General features: G+C 49.9%; 2 protein-coding genes across 3 annotated transcripts in view; one reads left to right on the top strand and one right to left on the bottom strand.

Moving 5' to 3' along the window:
• AP2A2 (adaptor related protein complex 2 subunit alpha 2) overlaps nt 1-10729 on the top strand; it is a 69810-nt gene extending 59081 nt beyond the window's left edge. For both annotated transcript variants that reach the window (XM_084771849.1, XM_084771848.1), the window contains exons 14-22: nt 5-178; nt 2630-2793; nt 5245-5327; nt 7080-7171; nt 8256-8377; nt 9117-9233; nt 9335-9404; nt 9483-9617; nt 10364-10729. In XM_084771849.1, coding sequence (XP_084627975.1) covers nt 5-178; nt 2630-2793; nt 5245-5327; nt 7080-7171; nt 8256-8377; nt 9117-9233; nt 9335-9404; nt 9483-9617; nt 10364-10441 — 1035 coding nt within the window. In that variant the 3' untranslated portion in view covers nt 10442-10729. The remainder of the gene's footprint in view (nt 1-4; nt 179-2629; nt 2794-5244; nt 5328-7079; nt 7172-8255; nt 8378-9116; nt 9234-9334; nt 9405-9482; nt 9618-10363) is intronic.
• Nucleotides 10730-10949: 220 nt separating this feature from the next.
• MUC6 (mucin 6, oligomeric mucus/gel-forming) overlaps nt 10950-23048 on the bottom strand; it is a 30217-nt gene continuing 18118 nt past the window's right edge. Inside the window, exons 32-33 of the mRNA XM_084802855.1 lie at nt 15612-15748; nt 10950-13723 (exon numbers count right to left, since the gene is read on the bottom strand). Coding sequence (XP_084658981.1) covers nt 13633-13723; nt 15612-15748 — 228 coding nt within the window. The 3' untranslated portion in view covers nt 10950-13632. The remainder of the gene's footprint in view (nt 13724-15611; nt 15749-23048) is intronic.

Genomic DNA, 23048 nt, shown 5'->3' with positions numbered 1-23048 from the left:
ACAGGCAACTGTCCTGGAAGAAATGCCACCCTTCCCTGAGCGAGAGTCCTCTATCTTGGCCAAGCTGAAGAAGAAGAAGGGCCCGAGCACAGTGACTGACCTGGAGGAGACCAAGCGGGAGCGAAGCATCGATGTGAACGGGGGCCCTGAGCCTGTTCCAGCCAGCACCAGTGCTGCGGTGGGTCCCTGCTACTGTGTACCTGGAGCCCATGGCGTCCCATAGCCCCAGGGCTGGGATGAGACAGGCTTGTGTCTATGGAAAAGCTATGTTTAAGTACTGAGAGTCTGCTAGGGTCCAGCCCTGGACATGTGGTTGTGTGTGCACCTGAGCCTAGGATCTCCGGGACAGCCTTTTCTATGAAGCCAGGTTATGGCTTCTTGGGACCAGCCCAGTACCTGTGGTTCTCTGTAGTGATTTGTTTTTAGACCTGAGACACAGTTCTGTAGGAAGCTGGTGTGTTCTCCATCAATTAGAACGGCTTGCCTTTTTGTCTCTTGGAGGTTTCCTGTAGTGACTGAAGTAGGACAAACTTCCCCTCTATGTGGCAGAATGAGAATATTCCTGTGGATGGAAGTACACTCATTGTAGGAAATGTCTTTTGGAGGGCTTCGTTACTGCCTTTCTCCAACTAGAGCAGGCCTGGGAGAGTGGAGCATCAGATGTCCTCCTAGGCCTTTTCTGGTTCTTCTCTGGCCAGCCTCTGTGGCCTTGTCCCATTTGGGGGGACTACCTGTGACAGGACATCTGTGTTGCTGCCTTTGGTGGCCCTTCTGAAAGAGTTATGCAACCACATGAAGGGGCCTAGGAGCTCACTCTGTCCCCAGCATCCCATTCCTTTCTTTGTGCTGGCCAGCAGCAACAATTAGACCTGCTCCTGACCTGAGTAGCTGTCTCTCATACCTGTGCCCCTTGCATGACGAAAACTTTCAGCATCTCATTTATTTGAAGTAATATTCATACATATGGTCACATGCCTACACATGAATTTACAAAAAACAGCATATTACAGCTATTTCAAAGGATAAACATTTAGACTTCCCTGCTAATACATTTCCACACCCTCTCAGCATTCTTTGCTGAGGCTTAGTTTGAGGCCTGGTCCTGTTTGAAGGAGTTCCTGTGGATGGGGCAGACCATTGCTATCTGTGTGCAGGGTGCGTGTAGCCACTGAGCACCTGCTCTGCACAGGATATGCGGTATTAGAAGGGATTCAGGATCTAGTTTCATGATGTTTGCCTCTGTGAGTGACCAGTAGGATGTTCAAAAGTCATTCAAAGTGATTCCTGAAGGCAGGGTCTCATTCCTGCCAGGAGCAGCCCACATTATAGAGTAGCCTGGGAGTACTGTGGGCTGCACACACAAGGGTGTGAACCAACTGTGATGTGGCAGTGGTACCTTTGGGTAAGTTAGGTCTGGGGAATGAATGTGGGGTGACAAGCTGTGTCCTTGTTCTGTGTGATGTAGTGACTTCAAGGGCTTTCACTTGCTTGTTGTTTTGAGACAGGGTTTCTCTGTGTAGCCCTGGCAGTCCTGGAACTTATTCTGTAGACCAGGCCAGTCTTGAACTAGAGATTGCCTGGCTTCTGCCTCCTAAGTGCTGGTCTTAAAGGCCTGCGCTACCACTGCCTGGCTTCAAGGCCTTTTTCCTTGATAATTTTTTGTTTGTTTGTTTTTGGTTTTCGAGACAGGGTTTCCCTGTGTAGCCTTGGCTGTTCTGGACTCACTTTGTAGAGCAGGCTGGCATCAAATTTACAGCGATCCACGTGCCTCTGCCTCCCGAATGCTGGGATTAAAGGCGTGTGCCACCACGCCCAGCCTTTTCCTTGATAATTTATACATGTGTATAATGCACACTAACCACGCTCTTCCCGCCCTCTTACTTCCCTTCCACCCCCTTTACCTACTTTGCTTCCTACACAGTTTTTCTTTCATTCCTGTCAACAATCATTTGTGGATGAGGGAAGGACTGACAGGACTCTAACCCTTAATGATGAACTTTCAGGCGTTGATAGCTTCTGGGAGAGGCAGTCACTGTCTTCCTTTGTGCATCCATTGCTGGACCCACCAGGCTCCAATAGATAGCTCCAAAACCGTGGATAAACGGACAGCCCTTGTTAAATTCAGTAGATCGCATACTAAAACTTTTCTGTTTTTTGTTTGAAACCAAATATTCATATTGTAGCCTGATTCACTGTGTAGCCCAGGCAGGCCTAGAACTTTCTATGTACCAGAGGATGACCTCGAACTCCTGCTTCCATCATGTGCAAACTTTATCTTTTTACTAGTTGACGGTCATGTGCATGGACTTATTTCTTAAGCTATGCATTTCAAACTTTTAGATGGCAAAACTTTTTTTTAAAGAACTTTGTTATTTTTGTTCAAACAGGCATTTGTGGAGAAAATGCAGACAATTTTTTAGTTGTGTGAAATTATGATGGTATGAGGTGAATGTCTTCATCTGGACTCAAGGGTAGGCTTGCTTTGTTGGGGACCAGCAGCCCTTTCTAGCTCGTCTGCGGTCTCTGGACTTCTCACTGACCCCTCCCCGTGAGTGGACACAGGACTGTGAGGGTCTTAAGCATCCAAGTATCTCCACGATGATGCTCCCTTTTTTTTTTTCTCTTCCAGTCTACGCCTTCTCCGTCAGCAGACCTGCTGGGTCTGGGGGCCGTTCCCCCTGCTTCCACAGGCCCTCCCTCCTCCTCTGGCGGTGGGCTACTGGTGGACGTGTTCTCAGACTCAGCTTCGGCAGTTGCACCTCTTGCGCCCGGCTCTGAAGACAACTTTGCCAGGTAGCCCAGTTTTGGGGTGCTTCCTGGGAGATGTGGGAGCTGCACCTTATTGGTGGCTTTGCACTTAATGGACACTGTTAGAGAGGGTCTGGTGTTCCTACAAACAGAGGGCATGTGGGTGGCTGGCTTTGCTTTGGAGTCTGATGGTACCTCTACTGTTCTTTTCCTTGGGGCATTTGATAAATACTCTGAGCTTGTTTCTTCTTTCCCATTTACCTTCACACCCACACCTCACCTTCCTTGTGCTTTCAGCTCTGTCAGGGTGTTTTGTCTGCTTCTGGCATATACCCTTTTTAAGGAAATCCCCTTCAGCTCTGTTCCTACCGCAGTCCCAGGCGCTTGCCTGGCTTTCTTGCTGACTCCATAGGTGTCTTCCGCTTACATGCCCCTTGTTTAGCTTTCTATTTATAAAGGCTTGGGATCACTTTCCTTCCTTCTTGCTGGCTGTCTTTGCCAGCTTCCTTGCTGCTCATTACCCTGCTTTTGTTATGGTTCATAGGTGGTGTGGAAGCTCCTTACTTGTGTGCCTCCAGTGGCAGTGAATTCTGTCCCGGGGAGATTAGAGTGCATCGTAGGATGGCCTTTGTTCCTGCCTGGAGATACCAGGGTTCTTGTGGTTTTAGAGTTTTCATTTCCTTGTATTCATTTTGCACGTGATCCTTCCTTCCTGTTAGGAAATGTGTGTTTGGAGTAGGCTGCCTCTGGGCTGTGAGCAGACCTCTGGTGGCTTGAGAATTGCTAAGCTTGGTATATAAGAGCTGTGAAAAACCCAGCTTCCCAAGCCAGGTGGTAGTGGTGATTCGCGCCTTTAATCCCAGCACTTGGGAAGCAGAGGCAGGAGGATCTCTGTGAGTTCGAGGCCAGCCTGGTCTACAGAATGAGTTCCAGGACAGCTAGAGCTGTTACACAGAGAAGCCCCTGTGTCTCGAAAACAAAACCAACCAATCAAACAAACAAACCGGCTTCCCAGGCTCTTATTGCAGAGGCAATGTGGGGGTCCAGCCTTGTAACCTAGTTTGACAGGGGCTGCATCCAGGAATACCTTAGCCTTGCTCTGTTGTCATTTCTCCATGACAGCCATAGACCCTGGGTCAGCTACTCCCTGGCGTCTGGTAAAGAAGGGAGTGGGGAACGTGGTGGTAGTCATTTTTGCAGGCTTGAGTCTTCCCCTGTTGGTGTAAGCTTTCGGTGTATGCTCCCCAGCTCCAGGAGGTCATACGCCTTTACTTTGTCCTTATCCTGGCGTGCTGGCCTCTTCCTTGACACAATCTCTTAGGGTTCTAGGGTCGTTCTTCAGGACACTAGCTTGTGCAGGGATTTCCCTGTCTTGGTTTGATGTGGCCAAGTAGGGCTACCACATGATGTTTACTTGGTGCACTGTGGAAGGACCTGTTACTTTGGGCAGTGTGCAGCAGGCACGAGAGAGGTTGCATCCTCCATAAGCCTAACATAACTCTGTTTCCCAGGAGTTCCCTTGGGTTAAGATGTAGTGGAAGTGACCTTTTGGAAACGGCTAGCCAGCCACGCGTAGATGTCAGGGGCTTCTCTGACATGTGGGTAATAGATTGATGAGCAGATACAAGTGTGTGAGCCCCATAGCCTCTGCTCAGGCTCGTCAAGTAGCACCCAAGCTCTGCCTGCGTCGAGTGCTGGCCTGGGGTGAGGGGACCCTGTGCTAGTGTTCGGAGCCTTAGGCCAGGCTCTAATGCCTAGCCACATCCTATGAGGTAGCAGTCACTTACACGTGTGTTGTTACATGTTCTCAGAAGTGTTGGGAAAATGGTCTGGTACACTGAATAGACTTTAATTTTGGGAGGTCTCACCTTTGCCAGAGCTGGGCAGATAGATGTTGGGTTGTGACCTGGATTGTTGGAAGAACTGGTGGCACTTAGGCCTCTGGTGTGTTCACAGGGGTCTCTGTGGGGATTGTGCAGAGTGGGCCCTGAGTGCCAGGGACAGCATGGTGGCTTCACCGCAAGGATACAGCTCTTACATGTCCTACGGTGACAACTGTGAGAAAGTTCACTGAATTAATTGATGTATGATCTAGGGCAAAGGTTATTCATCTTGACTCGTGAGTCTACTCAGGTAGCCTTTGCGGCTTTTAGGTGTGCTACCGCGTGCAGCTGTCTCAGGCACAGAGGAGGTCAACTGTACTGTCTGCATTCCACCCATTCCTAGCCTCAACCCCGACCTCCAAGGGTGACAGTCACAGGACACTGTCTGCTTCTGAGGGCTACCTGAGGCTTGCCGCAGGCCCAGACAGAGTAAACCATGATAAAGCCCTTGAACCTTTTCCACTTTGTCTTTTCTGTCTCCACTGAAGTATTTTAGCCCCAGAACACTTTTTAAGCCCTTTTAAAAACAAATCTTCAAAAAAACAAAAACAAACCAAATCTTCCACCTCCTGTTGGCGGCTCTGAGTGATAGTCACCTCTCCTTTTCTCCTAGGTTTGTTTGTAAAAACAATGGTGTATTGTTTGAAAACCAGCTGCTTCAAATTGGACTTAAGTCAGAATTTCGGCAAAATTTAGGTATGTGTTTTATTTGATAAAAATTTCTTTAGAAATTATTGGAAATAGCTAGGCATGGTGACACACATTTGTAATCCCAGCATGTAGAGGCAGAGACAGGAGAATTGGGACTTTGAGGGCACTCTGGGCTAAATAGCACATTCCAGGCAAGCCTAAGTAACATAGTGAGACCTCCCCCAACCAAAAGAAAAATCCCAAAACAAACAAAACTTTTTTTTAAAGCCAGCTATGGCCCCAGGAAGCAGAGGCAGGCAGATCTCTGTAAGTTTGAGGCCAGCCTGGCCTACATAGTAAGTTTCAGGACAGCCAGAACTGTTACACAGAGAGGCCTTGTCTCAACAAACAAACAAACAAACAAACAAACAAACAGACAAAGCGAGCTGTGGTGCTTCTGTACAAAGCCTAGCCAGCCTTGGCAATAGTGGAAGATCCTATCTCAAAAAATAACCGTGAAAAGAAAAACCCCCAAAGGAATTGGGGGATATTTTGTAATAAGAAATGTTTGTAATCCATACACTGACAAGTACCATGGAACGTTAGGTGGTGGGGATGGCTGTGTACTACTTTGTGCACCTAGCATGGCTAAATTGATGTATTTTAGGTTATATGTACTTTACCGCAATTAAAAAAGGAAAACATTTTCTTGAGTGTCAAAACATTTTGCCCACCAAACTGCTGGGGTTGCTACTCAGGTGGCCTCTAAGTCTATGAAAAAGGAGTGGGAGTGTGGAAAACTAAGAACAGCATGCCTGCCACGCAGGAGCTGGGGGATGCTGAGGACCAGTAGTGTTTCTCTGAGAGAGGCAGGGCTGATATGACCCTCTGTGCCTGGTCTTTTACCCCTTGCCATAGTGACTTCACCAGGTTTGGTTGAGGAGGGAAGCTAAACTTCTATTTTTTCCAGAGCTTTTGGTATGTGGTTTCCTTTCTGAACCTTAAGGATGTTTAAGTGTCTATAGGATCTGGCCAGCTGGTATAGGGTCTGGCTGGTCACTATAGGGACATGGCACATTTGAAGGATAGACAGTCCCAGCTGTTGGTATCAGCTAATGAGTCTGCTGACACAGATGGAGATGCGGGAATGTGTCTGGGTGCTTCAGCAGAGGGCAGGCTGGTCTTCTGGTCCCTCATGACCTGTTCGTGCCACTGAACCTGCTGACCTGTTGTCTGTGGTTCTGGTTCTGGTTTGCAGAAGTGTTGCTTTCACCCTTCAGTAACTACATAAGAAGGAGGCTCTAGGTCAGGTTGAGAGGCAGAAGAGACTATAGCCCCATATCCCCATTTCTAATCTTGCCATGCTATTTTTTACTTGTATGTGTTTGAAACAAGTTTTCATGTAGCCCAAATGTACTGTGTAACTGAGACTGGTCTTGAACTCCTGATCTTCCTGCTCCTAGCTCTCATGTGCTGGGATTACAGGTGGCTGGTACAGCGCCCGCCAACCACACTACTTTGAAACTAGAAACTTGGTCTGATGGCTCATGTGAGTAATCCTAGCATTTGGAAGGCTGAGATGGGAGGATTGGCACGAGTTCAGGGCTACATAGGGAGTTCTAGGCCAGAGTAAGCTACATAGTGAAACCAAACAGCTGTTTGGTTAAACAAAAATTTAGAAAAAAGTTTTTAATTTTTGTAATAGTCATAGCTCACAGTCAGTACATTCAGCTGGGAATTGCAGGCACCGCTGTTGATGGACTGTTCGTGATAGTTGTGACATAGTGTATAAAATAAACTACCTCTGTTTCCTCCTAGGCCGGATGTTCATATTTTACGGTAACAAGACCTCTACACAGTTCCTAAACTTCACTCCAACACTAATCTGTGCTGACGACCTTCAGGCTAATATCCTTGCTTGTCTACAGGCTTTCAGAAAGACCAACAGTGGGGTTACAGGAAGTTTCCAGGAGTGATGCTTTTGTTCATATTGGCAGTGTTTTCCAGTGGCTAGGTAAAAGCTGGGACCTTCCCTCTGAGTTGATCTGATAGAGTGCATCAGACACCACCCACACGTGGTCCCTTTCATCTGGTTCTGTGAGTCACCCACTCTCTTTGCTTGTTTTACTATCAGTCCTTTACCCTAGGAAATCCCCCAAAAGGAGCTATGGACAAAGGCAGAGTGATCCTGTGGGAATAGCTGGTATAGAGCATCTTATGGCTTCTGCACTGATGTGTGCGATAGCAGCCCTTTGCTCAGGTAGAGGATGGAGCCGTGTGGCCCACCAGGGATGGTGAGGAAGGCTGGATTACTTCAGTTGAGGGGCTGTGAAAGAGAGACACCTGGGGTCTGCTGCATCATGCAGAGGAGATCCACAACAGCCAGGGATGCATGCCCTGGGCCCAGGTCACAGTGTGTGGGGCGATGAGTGTCATCTTTGTAATAGATCTGTGTTCATTTGGCCATGATCTGTTTAAACATAGAACCATTTGGAAACAAGTCAGAAGTCCTGGTGTGGTGTTCAGGGATGTGGCTCAGTGATAGAATACACACATTTGCAGCATAAGCAAGAACCTAGTTCCATCTCTAGCAATGTTGCAGTCTCTGCGTTGCATAGTACAGAGCTGCACTGAGGTGTAAAGCTGTAAGGTGTAAAGCCTTTGAGTTAGCAGGCATGGCCTCTGCTGAGCACAGTGAGAGTCATCACATAGACCCAGAGCTCAGTTCTGCAGTGCTAAGGCCAGTCTATAGCTAGTGTACAGATTCCAAGGTCTTTTAGCGAAAGGGACTAGCCAGGTACATATGGCTGTGGGTGGCCTGGGCCAGTGGGACATGCTGAATGGTGGAAGGGCAGGCTGGCAACAGTTCTGGGCCTTGATTTACGATGTTGGCAAGGTGCTGTGCTGTGTGGGGGCCACTGCTGCTTTCCGTGGTTGGCTGGCTGGGCCAGGCCCACTCTCTTTGCCAGCCTGGACTCCTTAATGCACGCACATCTGAACCTGCAGACCAAGCCTGTGGACCCAACGGTGGATGGGGGCGCTCAGGTGCAACAAGTGGTCAACATTGAGTGTATATCTGATTTCACAGAGGCTCCTGTCCTCAACATCCAGTTCAGGTGAGTGCTATGTGCTTCCTGTGTTCTTCCTTCAAGGGAGCCTACTAGTTAGTCCTGTACCACTGTGGCTGTGTGCACAGTCCTGCCAGGCCTGGAGTTCCAGAGTATTGGAACAAGTGAAGAGGGAGCTGGTTTCTGTCATTATGAAATGGTACCCACAGGGTTTGAGTCTTCTGTGTGGACTGTGGGCTGGGCTATTTCTGACCCTGAAGATTTTGTGGTGAGAAATGGAAGGGCCTACCCCCTAGTAGGAAGAGAGCCAGGCTTTCTGTGCTGCCTGATGAGGCTGGATAAAAAGGACAGTTTACGGAGAAGTGATGGTAGCTGGTTTGGAGCTAGACTTCTGGACCATAACATGTAGCCTTCTTTCCTTTTTTAATGACAACGGTATAGAGTGGATGGGATCAGTGGTCCCTTGTTGGGGAGCTACAAGGCTAATTGATTTGATAGGCGTTCCACTTGAGCCTGTCCTGGGTCTTCATTTGCCAAAGGAGTAGGACTGAAAGGAACTGGTCCTCTGACACTTGGCACAAAGCAGTGGCTTAGTCCCTTGCTCACCTCTGAATGGAGGAATGGAGGAAAGATGTGGCTTAGCCCCTCAAGGAATACTGCTGGTATGCAGTCTTTGTGACTATTATTATGGTAGGTAGCCACATGGCCCTTCTAAGGCCCCAAAACCCACTAACTAGAGCATTTTGGCCAGGTGTTCATTCTCCATAACATGACTCTATTATTACAGGTATGGTGGAACCTTCCAGAATGTGTCTGTTAAGCTTCCCATTACTCTCAACAAATTTTTCCAGCCCACAGAAATGGCTTCTCAGGATTTCTTTCAGCGTTGGAAGCAGTTGAGCAAGTGAGCTGTGCAGAGGGGAGTGGGAGAGGGGCCTCTCCCTGGGCAGGATGCTTTATGGGTCTCAGCATGGGTTTTAGAACTAACATGCAGGTTTTTTGTAGTCCACAGCAAGAAGTGCAGAATATCTTCAAAGCAAAGCATCCGATGGATACAGAGATCACTAAAGCAAAGGTAAAGGGTTGTATGGTGATGTCCCTGAGGTAGGTGCTGTGACCAGTGAGTCCTGACTTGCCTCTTCATTCTCTGTAGATTATTGGATTTGGTTCTGCACTTCTTGAGGAGGTTGATCCAAACCCTGCAAATTTTGTGGGTGCTGGCATAATACATACCAAAACCACCCAGATCGGCTGCTTGCTGCGCCTGGAGCCAAATCTGCAAGCGCAGGTGAGATTGCCACAGCAGGAGAGTGGATATGTTGTGTTGTTTTTTTATTTCATTGCAGTTTTCTTACAGAGATTCTCAGACTCTTAAGTGCTGTTGGTTATGGTGACAGTGCAGACACTAAGACAGTGACTGGCCAACAGAGCACATAGTAGTTCTGTCTCCTCGCAGAAGGCCTGGCATGCCACTGCAGTGCCTGTGCAGCAGCCTACCCCTGAACTGTTTTGAAGCAGCTCTCCTGGTGTTGTCTTGTTCTGCATCCCTCTCTGAATGTGCTACATGCATGTTGCTGCTTGCTTCAGCAGTGTTCCTCTAGAGACTGCAGTCTGTGTATGGATACTTGTTTTCACAAGGCTTGGGCAGTTGGGGAGCTCATAGGGTGGTACACAGTGAACTTGATGAGATGCTGCCAAGTTGGTTGTGTGTGCTGGTGCATGCCTGTAATCTCAGTAGTCAGGAAGAGAAGGTGGGAGGAACAACAGTTCAAGGCCAGCCTGGACTACACAGTAAAACTGTCTCAAAACACAAAACAAAAGAGCTTTCTAGAGTGGTTGACTGACTCCAGCCTCCATTAACAGCCACTCCCCATGCTCCAAACATTGGCTTTTATTAGATTTTTCTATTTTTACTGATGAGACAGTGGCACTTTGGGAAGGGACTGCTGTGAATGGTGAGGCCTGGGTCACAAATGTACCTGCTAAAATTAGCCAGGGGCTCGTGCCCACTCACCCTCTTGCTGTCTGTTTCAGATGTACCGACTCACCCTGCGGACCAGCAAAGACACCGTCTCTCAGAGGCTATGTGAATTGCTGTCGGAACAGTTCTAATCCACAGACCAGAAGATCAGGCTTTTTGTTTGTGCGTCTCTCTCGTCTGTACTGTTTGTCTTTGTACCACACTGCAGATAAACACCCCTTGTCTGAAAACTGCCACTCAAGGCACTTCCAGTCCTACACCTACAGCCAGCCCCTTGGGTGTGGAGGAAATGCAGGACACAGTTTGAGAAGGGCTGCAGCAGGCCTGCCCCATCAAAGAAGGGTGCCTGGGCCTGGAAAATCAAGGCAGCCCTATGGGTCAACCTACAAATTAAAGGGAAATTAGAAGTTTGAACGAAAGTGGAAATTTTGTTCAACTTTTATTAAAATGCCACTGGCTTAATCTCAGATTTTTGGGTAATATAGAAACAGCACTATGTGCTTACAGGGTTAACACAGGCCTGTGTGACCATGTTGGCTTAGAGGTGTGTGACCTCATGGGCTGGGTAGTGTCTATCGAGTTTGCTGTAGCACTGCCTGATGGTGCCGAAGTGCTTCCTGTATGACTTTTGGCAAACTCTATGCCCCACTCATGGCAGGATCTTGTGCCTAGCATACCAGTGTTCTTGAAGGGACAGTTTCAACATTCTCCCACTTACTTGAGATCTTAGGTTTGCAGCACAGTGGGCAGAGGGGTTCCTCTTGACTTTGAAGACATGGACATCGTCCATCTTTCATCTTTAATAAATGTACTGTCCCTATGGTACATTCTGGGGACTTGAAGATTAAGTGGGTGGGTGGTGAAGTAATCATAAGATGTACTTCTCTCCAGAGGGTCTTGGTTGGTGCCCTAGTGTTGCATCTTCACCGCCATGAAGCCCTCGTGGTTGGGTGGAAAAGGGAAATCTAAGTGCAGCAGTGGAGTGAGAGGCTAGGGTGAGGATGGTAGTTCAGTGCTGCGCAAAGGATGGATGCCTTGGACTTCCTCTCTTGAGCACTGGCGGTTCATGGGTTAGTTAACCTTTTGTGGGCATTGGACTGTATATGCAGCCCATCGGGAAGACGTAGGCCACATCACAAGCCTTGGGATCCCGGGCTGGGACCCTGCACTCTGTCTTGAGATGGTGCCCAGATTTGCTGTGCACTCAGCTGTACAGGCTTATCTGTACTTACACAGCAGTGTCGGTGCCCGTGCTCACTGGAGCAACTAGGCATGCTCACATATGCACGAGGGTTTTTTGCCTCAGCCTCAGGCTACCAGCCTGCCATGGTGGGTTTGAGGACTACAGCAGGGCTTCTGTCCTCCTCAAGTTCCTGCAGCCCCACACTGTACAGCCCGGGCAGTTAGTTTCAGAACAAGCAACATCTGCTGAGCTGATCCTCATGTTCCATGAAGCCCCTGGTCTGCCTGTTGTGTGTTGTGACCCATACCTGCCAAGGCACAGGCTTGCCCTGCAGATGGATGATCTAGCTGTGGCCACAGTGAGCCTCCCAAGTTCCCTTGCTCTAGTAGCTGGACAGTGTGGCTGTCCATTACGTGCAGTCCATGCACTATTGCATGGACCATGTGGATAGCTCAACCTGTGTGGTTGTGGCTCATGTACCATGTGCTGCCCAGTGTTGGTGTCTGGATCAGTAATGCCCCAGTACACGGAAGCTGCCGGGGCACAGGCCTGCCCTCTGTGACTCCTGGGCCTCCATCAGTACAGTGTGCTTGTTCTCAGAGAAAAAAAATAATAAATGCTAGGAAACTGGATATGTGTGGTCTTTGTGGGGAGTGTTGTGGACAGGCCTTAGCCTGCCTTGTGAAATTGAGTACAACTCAGCCAAGGACCCAGGAGTGCTCTCTGCCTCTCAATTGAGGGGTACCTCAGGGAATGATTGTCCTAGCTTTGTGTGATACTGGGTGTATTGAACCTAGCCTGGGTCCACACGCTGCCTGTATCTGAAGTCCTGTATCTGGAAGCTTCAGTCTGAACACATAGGGTCCATGGGTCAGCACTTTCTTCTCTGCCCAGGCTGGGGCTGCACATGAGAGATGGGCCTTGCCTGGGGAGCCTGGAAGATGTAGGTTTCACCACAGACTTGGCAAAATTCTGGGTTTGAGTGGCTCAAGACCAAGACTGGTAGTCTTCTGTCCTAGCCCCACCTAGCACATGGGCCTCCACAGTTCCAGGTCCTGGTGGCCTGGCCTGTGCAAGGTATTAGTAATTTCATGCTCAGGATTCTGGGAGACAGCAGCAACATGTATACACCAGGATCTGCCTTGAAAAGGACCAGTTTATTTAGAATCTGCTCACTGCTGGGTGATGGCTGCCAGCCCAGTGGGTGCCAATGCCTTTTGTTCCTCCCTGCCTCTAGGGAGACCTCCTTGTTTTGTGTCTCTGGTGCTTACCTTGCTGCTTGCCCTCACTAAGGCTCATGCCCCTGCATCTTCCTCCTGTTTCTCCCCATGTCTCCCCAGATGCCCTGCCCATCCTTCTCTGCATCTGCTTCTGGTGCTCTCTGATCTCTTGGGCTAATACAGCTGGAGGCTGGGAGGTGGTATGCAGGTGGACAGGGAGTTCCAAATGCTGCAAGGTTAAAGGGATGTCATTTCCACTAAAGGCCTTTTTTCCTTGGTTAAGGTCTGTAGGAGGTAGGTGGTGGGAGACCCTGTATTGACAGCTGTTCTGCAGCTGCCTCAGGATGAGACATATCCAAGATCTCTTTGAGGCCATGCCCGTGGCTAGTAAAGGGATTGTTGGGGGTGGGGCGGCGTATCAGGAATGGCATTTTTTGTCTACGACCCCTTGTGCCCAGAAACCAGTTGCCGCTCTTCAGTTCTTGCATTGCAGGGGGCTGCATTTGCAGCTGCTGAACACTTGGACGGTGAGCGTGAGCTGCTGACCTGGTGTGTTGGGGTCTGGGCAGGGCAGTGACAGTTGCTTCTTGTAGGTACTAAGGGGCTGGCAGCAGCCACAGCGGGTCTCCAACTGCAGGGTATCCTTATTGAAACTGCCAAGAAGCAAGAGACAAGCAGATTCAGGATTGCCCTGCTGCTCCACCCACCTACCCTGCCCCTAGGTAAAAACACTAGCCGATTTGTAGGCCAGGGCCTCTGGAGCCAGTACCTGCTCATTGGCAAGGCAAGTGTGACCAGAGTGACCTGCCTAGACCTCTGCTGGTCAGAGCAGGCTTGGGAGACATTGAGAGCCCAGCTTCTCTGAGGGTTCTGGCCCCAGTGGAAAGGATATTTGCCAGTAACTCACCTGACAGAGGAGTCACAGAAACCCTGGCAACGAGTTAGAGTCACATTTGCAACGCAGCCCTGGTAGATAATCTGTTGCTGCTCTTCCTGCACGCTGCAAGCCTCTGCGGATGGAGGCCCAAGAGCAGGTCTCAGTTACTTCCCAATCCCCACCTGGCTCATCCCTTTATTATCTCTTTATCTGTCCAGTATTCAAGAATTTCTTAAAGGAGCTGGTATTGAGACACGCCCTGGTAGATCTGAGTCAGTCACCTGTAGTCCCCAGTAAAGGTGTCTTAGGTCTGTTAGATGTAGGGCATGTTAGGGGTAAGGAGGATGTCAAAGGAGAATGTCCATATCCCTCACAAAAGGACATAGAGTATCTGAGAATAAGCATTGTGCCACTTGGGTTAAGGGGGACAGCAGAGAAAGCCTCTTCCTCTGGGCTTATGGAAAGGTTTCAGAAGCCATGACAAATGGTGGTAGTGATGCCTCAGGAGGCAGGTAGCACCTCTGAACCGCCAGAGTGGGCAGTGAGTGATGGTGCGCGCCTGTAAACTCAGCACTCAGGAAGCGTATGTAGGAAAACCTGAGTCAAGAAGAGCCTGGGTTAGATACTGCCCACATGCAACTTGGGTTAAAGTTAAGAGTTGGGGCAGGTTAAGATGGCTCATCAGGTAAAGGCAGCCAGCTGCCAAGCCTCATGACCCTTTGGTACCTAGAACCCACATGATGGAAAGAACTGGCTCCTGTGAGTTGTATAATCCCAGCACTTGGGAGGCAGAGGCAGGTGGATCTCTGGGTTCAAGGCCAAACTGGTCTACAAAGTGAGTTCCAGGGCTACACAGAGAAACCCTGTCTTTAAAAACAAAAGGATTTGTGGGCACAGCTGGGCATGGTGGAGCACGCCTTTAATCCCAGCACTCGGGAAGCAGAGGCAGGTGGATCGCTGTGAGTTCGAGGCCAGCCTGGCCTACAGAGTGAGTCCAGGACAGCCAAGGCTACACAGAGAAACCTTGTCTTTAATAATAATAATAATAATAATAATAATAATAATAATAATAATAATAATAATAATAATAATAATAATAATTGGCAGATATTCCCATATATCATCTCTCCTGTGCCCAAGTTTGTTCCTGCCCTGCTTCTCCAAGAGGTTTGGGGAACGGTCTGGTGGTGGTCTGTTCCTGTCCTACAACACTACTGCTTTTTCTCCTTCCTGCGGCCATTTTCTCGAGAAACAGCCTGAATTTAGAGTGACAAGCTATAACCACAGATAACTGATTGCTGGCTCTGAGAGGACTTTCTACATGAGGGAGGCCTAGAGCATGTGTGGGGAGCCTGACCCCAAGTTGGGCACCTTGAGAGGAACACTCTGATCAAGGGTGTCCTCAGAATATATGTTGAATCATGCTGCTATACAGGCTGACACTGTAGGGAATTACTGTCCTGTGGCAAGCCCTGGTCATAGTTGGGTAGGAGATCTAGTGGAAACCATGGGCAGCAGGAAGTGTAATAATAAGGCCTGGTCCATCTGAACCCACAGCCCTTGCCTCCTGCATGTCACCTGGGATGAGCTGCATGCCTGGACAGCTCTGAGGTAGGTTGCATGTCTAAACTTGAGGGCCCACCCAGACCTCACATGCTAGCTTTCCAAGTGCGGCTTAGACGTACTAGAACCAAGGTAAGTCAAAGCTATAGGAGGCACATGGGGCACAAGTGAGCCCCTTGCAGGAGACAGTAGAGGGCCAGAGAAGTCAAATGGGCCTGAAACGTATGGGGATCAAGTCCCTAATTCAGCCAGTCTGAATGAACACAGGGCGTCTGAGAAGTACTGAAGAGAAAGGAGGTTGCAGTTAGGTCTAGAAACACCCAAAAGAAGCTCCAGGATCAGGCCTACTTAGAGGCACTATGAGGCAATGGGAGGAAAATACTGTACAGCAGACTGGAGTAAACAAATAGAACCTAACTACCCTAGGGACCAAGGACCCAGCTACTGATACTACTTACCGGCTTGAGTGGGTGGCGAGGAGATGAAGGAATCTGGACTGGAGGGTGATACTGGGGTAGAAGGTGAAGAGCTTCCAGTGGCCGTAGCAGGGCTGCTCAGGAACACAGATGTGGGCAGCGGGCTGGTACCAGGAGGCCTAGTGGTGTGGTTGGTGTGTGGAGTACTTGGGAAGGCTGTCATGCCCATGGTTGACGACAGCCCTGACGTAGAGGCTTGGGTAGTAAGGGAGGTAAAATGGGAGGTGGTAGACTTTGAGGAGAGTGGAGAAAATGTGGGCACATGAGATGTAGTCTTGGAGGTGGATAGAGGGCCAGTACTGGAGGTTGGCCTACTAGATGGAGTGGGCGTCATGTGGATGGTGGGGAGAGCAGAGGAAGAAAAAGATAAGGTGACAAGAGGCAAAGTGGAGGAATGAACAGGTGTAGAGGCAGAAGTTGGAGACACAAAGGTGGAACCAGATGGAGGATATGGTGCTACGGTGGGCTTAGTAAATGGTGAGGAATGGGACACTGAGCTGGAAGTAGGTGTATACTGTAGAGTAGAACCTACAGAACTTGAAGCAGGTTTGAGAGGGGATGTCATAGAGGAAGATGGAAAAGATGTTGAAGAGTGAAGAAAAGATGTAGTGAGACCAGAGGTAGGTGGGAAGGAGGTGGGTGATGTCACCAATGGAGAATGTGGGATATTAGTGAGAGAAACCAAAGTGGATGGAGGGCTTGTTGGGAGAGAGAAGGCAGTTGACTGAGATGAAAAGGAAGGGGACACAGTGGAGCTGTGGGGAACTGATGATGGGCTCCACTCCGAGGGAGACGTGTTTGCTGTTGTGAATGAAGAATACGCTTGGGTAACGGCAGATGTAGTGAAAGGGACGGGTGGTGGTGTTTGGGGAGAACTTGTATTCTTCATTGGGGAAGTGAGAAGAATGGTACTCAATGGCATGGATGTGGGAGATGGTGATGTTGTGTGGTCACTTGTGGAGGTATGAAGGACCTCAGCAGTGGGTGTCACAGAGGAGGTTGAAAAAACTGGCAGAGCTGTAACCAAAGAGGTGTGAGGACCTGATGGTGTCGGGAAGTTGGTGGTGGTCTGCATGGATGCTCCTGAGGGGTGACTTGTGGCATATATTGTGCTGGGGACAGCAGTAGTAGATGAAGGGTTTGTGATGTGTGTAGTATGGAGACCGCCTGAGGAGGTACGCTCTGCCACTGTACCAGTTACAGCCACGGTGGACTTAGTTGGCACTGATGTGGATTGATGGACAGTCGTGGAGGAAGGCTGAGAAAGGTGGGAAGTGGAGGTCTGTCCTGTGGAGAATGTGCTCTGAGCTTGGGTGGTGGCACTGGTTGTGTAAATGACAGGTGGTGAGGTTTGTGGTGTCCCTGTGCCTTTGACTGTAGTTGGAAGAATGGTGCTCAGTGGCCTAGACGTGGAAGCTGATGAGACTACATGTGGACTAGTTAGGGTGTTAAGTATCTTGGAAGTTGGTGTCACAGAAGAAGTTGATAATGATGACAATATAGTGGCCAAAGAGGTCTGAGAACCTGATGGTGTTGGGAAGGCAATAGTGGTCTTCACAGATGTTGCTAAGGGGGTACTTGTGGTGCCTGTTGTGCTGGATTCAACAGCAGTGGGTGGGGTGGGTGTGGAATGCATAGAATGTGGACTGCTAGGTGGACCAGAGGTGGTAGATGTGGTGTGGACCACAGGGGTACCAGTCACACCCATGGTGGGCTTAGTTAAGATGGTTGTTGGCCCTGGTGTGGATTGATGAGCAGTCATGGAGGAAGGATGTGAAAGGTGGGAAGTAGAGGTTCTTTCTGTGGAGAATGAGCTTTGAGCCTGAGTGGTGGCACTGGTTGAGTAAGTGACAGGTATGGATGTCATTGGGGGTCTTGTTTCTTCTATTGTGGTTTGTAGGCTGGTGGTCATTGGCCTGGGTGTGGAAAGCAATGTTGCTGTATGTGGGATACTTGAGGTGACCTGTATCTCATAAGTTGGTGTCACAGAGGAAGCAGGAAGTGATGGGAGTGTTGTGACTAAAGAAGTCTGAGGACCTGGTGGTGTGGATATGGTGGAGGGCTGCTCAGACGTTCCAAAGTGGTCAGTTGTGGTGTGTGTAGTGCTGGAGAAAGACATGGTGGGTGGATAGTGTGTGGTATGGAAAGTACTGGCACTGCTTGGTGTGCCTGAGGTGGTGTGGAGCACAGGGGTACCAGTCACCCCCATGGTGGACTGAATAGGGTTGGTAGTAGCTAGAACTGATGTGGATGATGGTTGAGTGGGTGTCCGTGAGGAGGTTTCTGAGAGGTGTGCAGTAGAGGTCCTGTCTGTGGAAAATGAGCTTTTGGTTTGTGTGGTAGCACTGGTTGTGTAAATGGCAGGTGTTGGTGTATGAGGAGGTGTTGTGCCTTCTGTGGTGGTGGGAAGGACAGTCAGTGGCCTGGAGGTAGAGGCCGATGATACTGAGTGTGGGCTGGTTGGAGTGTTAACTATCTCAGATGAAGTTGGCATCACAGATGAGGTTGAAAATACTGGCAGTCTTGTGGACAAAGAGGTCTGAGGACCTGATGGTGTTGGGAAGTTGGTGGTGGTCTCCATGGATGCTCCTGAGGAGTGACTTGTGGTGTGTATTGTGCTGGAGACAGTGGGCGAAGGGTGTGTGGTGTGTGGAGTCTGAGGGGTGCCCGGTGTGCCTGAGGTGGTGTGGACCACAGGGGTACCAGTCACACCCATGGTGGACTTAGTTAAGGTAGTTGTTGGTCCTGGTGTAGATTGATGGACAGTCATGGAGGAAGAGTGTGAAAGGTGGGAAGTAGAGGTCCTTCCTGTGGAGAATGAGCTTTGAGCCTGAGTTGAGTAAGTGACAGGTGTTGGTGTGTGTGGAGTTCCTGTGCCCTCTATTGTGGTTTGCAGAATGGTGCTCAGTGGCCTAGACGTGGATGCTGATGATGCTGTGTGTTGACTGGCAGGGGTGCTAAGTGTCCGAGAGGTTGTTGCCACAGAGGAGGTTGATAATGATGATGGTGATGTGGCCAAAGATGTCTGAGGATGGGATGGTGTTGGGAAGGTGATGGTGGTCTGCTGGGAAATTCCTGAAGTAGCTGTGGCATGTGTTGTTCTGGAGACAACCTCTGTGTTTAAAGAGTGTGTGGTGTGTGGAGGTTTGGCACTGTTGGCTGTGCCTGAGGTGGTGTGGAGCACTGGGGTACCAGTCACCCCCATGGTGGACTGAATAGGGTTGGTAGTAGCTAGAACTGATGTGGATGACGGTTGAGTGGGTGTCCCTGAGGAGATTTCTGAGAGGTGTGCAGTAGAGGTCCTGTCTGTGGAAAATGAGCTTTTGGTTTGTGTGGTAGCACTGGTTGTGTAAATGGCAGGTGTTGGTGTATGAGGAGGTGTTGTGCCTTGCAGGGTGGTGGGAAGGACAGTCAGTGGCCTGGAGGTAGAGGCCGATGATACCGAGTGTGGGCTGGTTGGAGTGTTAACTATCTCAGATGAGGTTGGCGTCACCAATGAGGTTGAAAATACTGGCAGTTGTGTGGACAAAGAGGTCTGAGGACCTGATGATGTTGGGAAGTTGGTGGTGGTCTTCATGGATGCTCCTGAGGAGTGACTTGTGGTGTGTATTGTGCTGGAGACAGTGGGTGAAGGGTGTGTGGTGTGTGGAGTCTGAGGTGTGCTCGGTGTGCCTGAGGTGGTGTGGACCACAGGGGTACCAGTCACACCCACGGTGGATGTTGTTAAAATGGCAGTAGCAGGAACTGATGTTGAGTGAAAGGGAGTCAACAAGGAAGTTTGTGAATTGTGGGACGTAGATGTCCTGTGTGTGGAGAGTGAGCTTAAGGTTTGTGTGATAGCACTGGTTGTTGGTGTACGAGGAGGTGTTGTGCCTTCTGTGGTGGTTGGATGAGTGGTCCCCAATGGCATGGAGGTAGAGGCCAATGATACGGAGTGTGGGCTGGTTGGAGTGTTAACTATCTCAGATGAAGTTGGTGTCACCAATGAGGTTGAAAATACTGGCATTTGTGTGGACAAAGAGGTCTGAGGACCTGTTGATGTTGGGAAGTTGGTGGTCGTCTTCATGGATGCTCCTGAGTGGTGACTTGTGGTGTGTATTGTGCTGGAGACAGTGGGTGAAGGGTGTGTGGTGTGTGGAGTCTGAGGGGTGCTCGGTGTGCCTGAGGTGGTGTGGACCACAGGGGTACCAGTCACACCCACGGTGGATGTTGTTAAAATGGCAGTAGCAGGAACTGATGTTGAGTGAAAGGGAGTCAACAAGGAAATGTGTGAATTGTGGGACGTAGATGTCCTGTGTGTGGAGAGTGAGCTTAAGGTTTGTGTGGTAGCACCTGTTGTGTAAATGGCAGGTGTTGGTGTATGAGGAGGTGTTGTGCCTTCTGTGGTGGTGGGAAGGACAGTCAGTGGCCTGGAGGTAGAGGCCAATGATACTGAGTGTGGCCTGGTTGGAGTGTTAACTATCTCAGATGAGGTTGGCATCACAGATGAGGTTGAAAATACTGGCAGTTGTGTGGACAAAGAGGTCTGAGGACCTGATGGTGTTGGGAAGTTGGTGGTGGTCTTCATGGATGCTCCTGAGGGGTGACTTGTGGTGTGTATTGTGCTGGAGACAGTGGGTGAAGGGTGTGTGGTGTGTGGAGTCTGAGGAGTGCCCAGTGTGCCTGAGGTGGTGTGGACCACAGGGGTACCAGTCACACCCATGGTGGACTTAGTTAAGGTGGTTGTTGGCCTTGGTGTGGATTGAGGGGCAGTCATGGAGGAAGGGTGTGAAAGGTGGGAAGTAGAGGTCCTTCCTGTGGAGAATGAGCTTTGAGCCTGAGTTGAGTAAGTGACAGGTGTTGGTGTGTGTGGAGTTCCTGTGCCCTCTATTGTGGTTTGCAGAATGGTGCTCAGTGGCCTAGACGTGGATGCTGATGATGCTGTGTGTTGACTGGCAGGGGTGCTAAGTGTCCGAGAGGTTGTTGCCACAGAGGAGGTTGATAATGATGATGGTGATGTGGCCAAAGATGTCTGAGGATGGGATGGTGTTGGGAAGGTGATGGTGGTCTGCTGGGAAATTCCTGAAGTAGCTGTGGCATGTGTTGTTCTGGAGACAACCTCCGTGTTTAAAGAGTGTGTGGTGTGTGGAGGTTTGGCACTGTTGGCTGTGCCTGAGGTGGTGTGGAGCACTGGGGTGCCAGTCACCCCCATGGTGGACTGAATAGGGTTGGTAGTAGCTAGAACTGATGTGGATGACGGTTGAGTGGGTGTCCCTGAGGAGGTTTCTGAGAGGTGTGCAGTAGAGGTCCTGTCTGTAGAAAATGAGCTTTTGGTTTGTGTGGTAGCACTGGTTGTGTAAATGGCAGGTGTTGGTGTATGAGGAGGTGTTGTGCCTTGCAGGGTGGTGGGAAGGACAGTCAGTGGCCTGGAGGTAGAGGCCGATGATACCGAGTGTGGGCTGGTTGGAGTGTTAACTATCTCAGATGAAGTTGGCATCACAGATGAGGTTGAAAATACTGGCAGTTGTGTGGACAAAGAGGTCTGAGGACCTGATGGTGTTGGGAAGTTGGTGGTGGTCTTCATGGATGCTCCTGAGTGGTGACTTGTGGTGTGTATTGTGCTGGAGACAGTGGGTGAAGGGTGTGTGGTGTGTGGAGTCTGAGGTGTGCTCGGTGTGCCTGAGGTGGTGTGGACCACAGGGGTACCAGTCACACCCACGGTGGATGTTGTCAAGATGGCAGTAGCAGGAACTGATGTTGAATGAAAGGGAGTCAACAAGGAAGTTTGTGAATTGTGGGACGTAGATGTCCTGTGTGTGGAGAGTGAGCTTAAGGTTTGTGTGATAGCACCTGTTGTGTAAATGGCAGGTGTTGGTGTATGAGGAGGTGTTGTGCCTTCTGTGGTGGTTGGATGAGTGGTCCCCAATGGCCTGGAGGTAGAGGCCAATGATACGGAGTGTGGGCTGGTTGGAGTGTTAACTATCTCAGATGAGGTTGGCATCACAGATGAGGTTGAAAATACTGGCAGTTGTGTGGACAAAGAGGTCTGAGGACCTGATGGTGTTGGGAAGTTGGTGGTGGTCTTCATGGATGCTCCTGAGGGGTGACTTGTGGTGTGTATTGTGCTGGAGACAGTGGGTGAAGGGTGTGTGGTGTGTGGAGTCTGAGGAGTACTCGGTGTCACTGAGGTGGTGTGGACCACAGGGGTACCAGTCACACCCATGGTGGACTTAGTTAAGGTGGTTGTTGGTCCTGGTGTGGATTGAGGGGCAGTCATGGAGGAAGAGTGTGAAAGGTGGGAAGTAGAGGTCTTTCTTGTTGAGAATGAGCTTTGAGCCTGAGTTGAGTAAGTGACAGGTGTTGGTGTGTGTGGAGTTCCTGTGCCCTCTATTGTGGTTTGCAGAATGGTGCTCAGTGGCCTAGATGTGGATGCTGATGATGCTGGGTGTTGACTGGCAGGGGTGCTAAGTGTCCGAGAGGTTGTTGCCACAGAGGAGGTTGATAATGATGATGGTGATGTGGCCAAAGATGTCTGAGGATGGGATGGTGTTGGGAAGGTGATGGTGGTCTGCTGGGAAATTCCTGAAGTAGCTGTGGCATGTGTTGTTCTGGAGACAACCTCTGTGTTTAAAGAGAGTGTGGTGTGTGGAGGTTTGGCACTGTTGGCTGTGCCTGAGGTGGTGTGGAGCACTGGGGTACCAGTTACCCCCATGGTGGACTGAATAGGGCTGGTAGTAGCTAGAACTGATGTGGATGACGGTTGAGTGGGTGTCCCTGAGGAGGTTTCTGAGAGGTGTGCAGTAGAGGTCCTGTCTGTGGAAAATGAGCTTTTGGTTTGTGTGGTAGCACTGGTTGTGTAAATGGCAGGTGTTGGTGTATGAGGAGGTGTTGTGCCTTGCAGGGTGGTGGGAAGGACAGTCAGTGGCCTGGAGGTAGAGGCCGATGATACCGAGTGTGGGCTGGTGGGAGTGTTAACTATCTCAGATGAAGTTGGCATCACAGATGAGGTTGAAAATACTGGCAGTTGTGTGGACAAAGAGGTCTGAGGACCTGATGGTGTTGGGAAGTTGGTGGTGGTCTTCATGGATGCTCCTGAGTGGTGACTTGTGGTGTGTATTGTGCTGGAGACAGTGGGTGAAGGGTGTGTGGTGTGTGGAGTCTGAGGGGTGCCCGGTGTGCCTGAGGTGGTGTGGACCACAGGGGTACCAGTCACACCCACGGTGGATGTTGTCAAGATGGCAGTAGCAGGAACTGATGTTGAGTGAAAGGGAGTCAACAAGGAAGTGTGTGAATTGTGGGACGTAGATGTCCTGTGTGTGGAGAGTGAGCTTAAGGTTTGTGTGGTAGCACCTGTTGTGTAAATGGCAGGTGTTGGTGTATGAGGAGGTGTTGTGCCTTCTGTGGTGGTGGGAAGGACGGTCAGTGGCCTGGAGGTAGAGG

Source organism: Acomys minous (assembly GCF_964271855.1).
Source record: "Acomys minous genome assembly, chromosome: 2".
In the NCBI taxonomy this organism is placed as follows: Eukaryota; Metazoa; Chordata; class Mammalia; order Rodentia; family Muridae; genus Acomys; species Acomys minous.
Note: the sequence above shows the minus strand (reverse complement) of the source record. Positions and strands in the feature narration are given on the sequence as shown.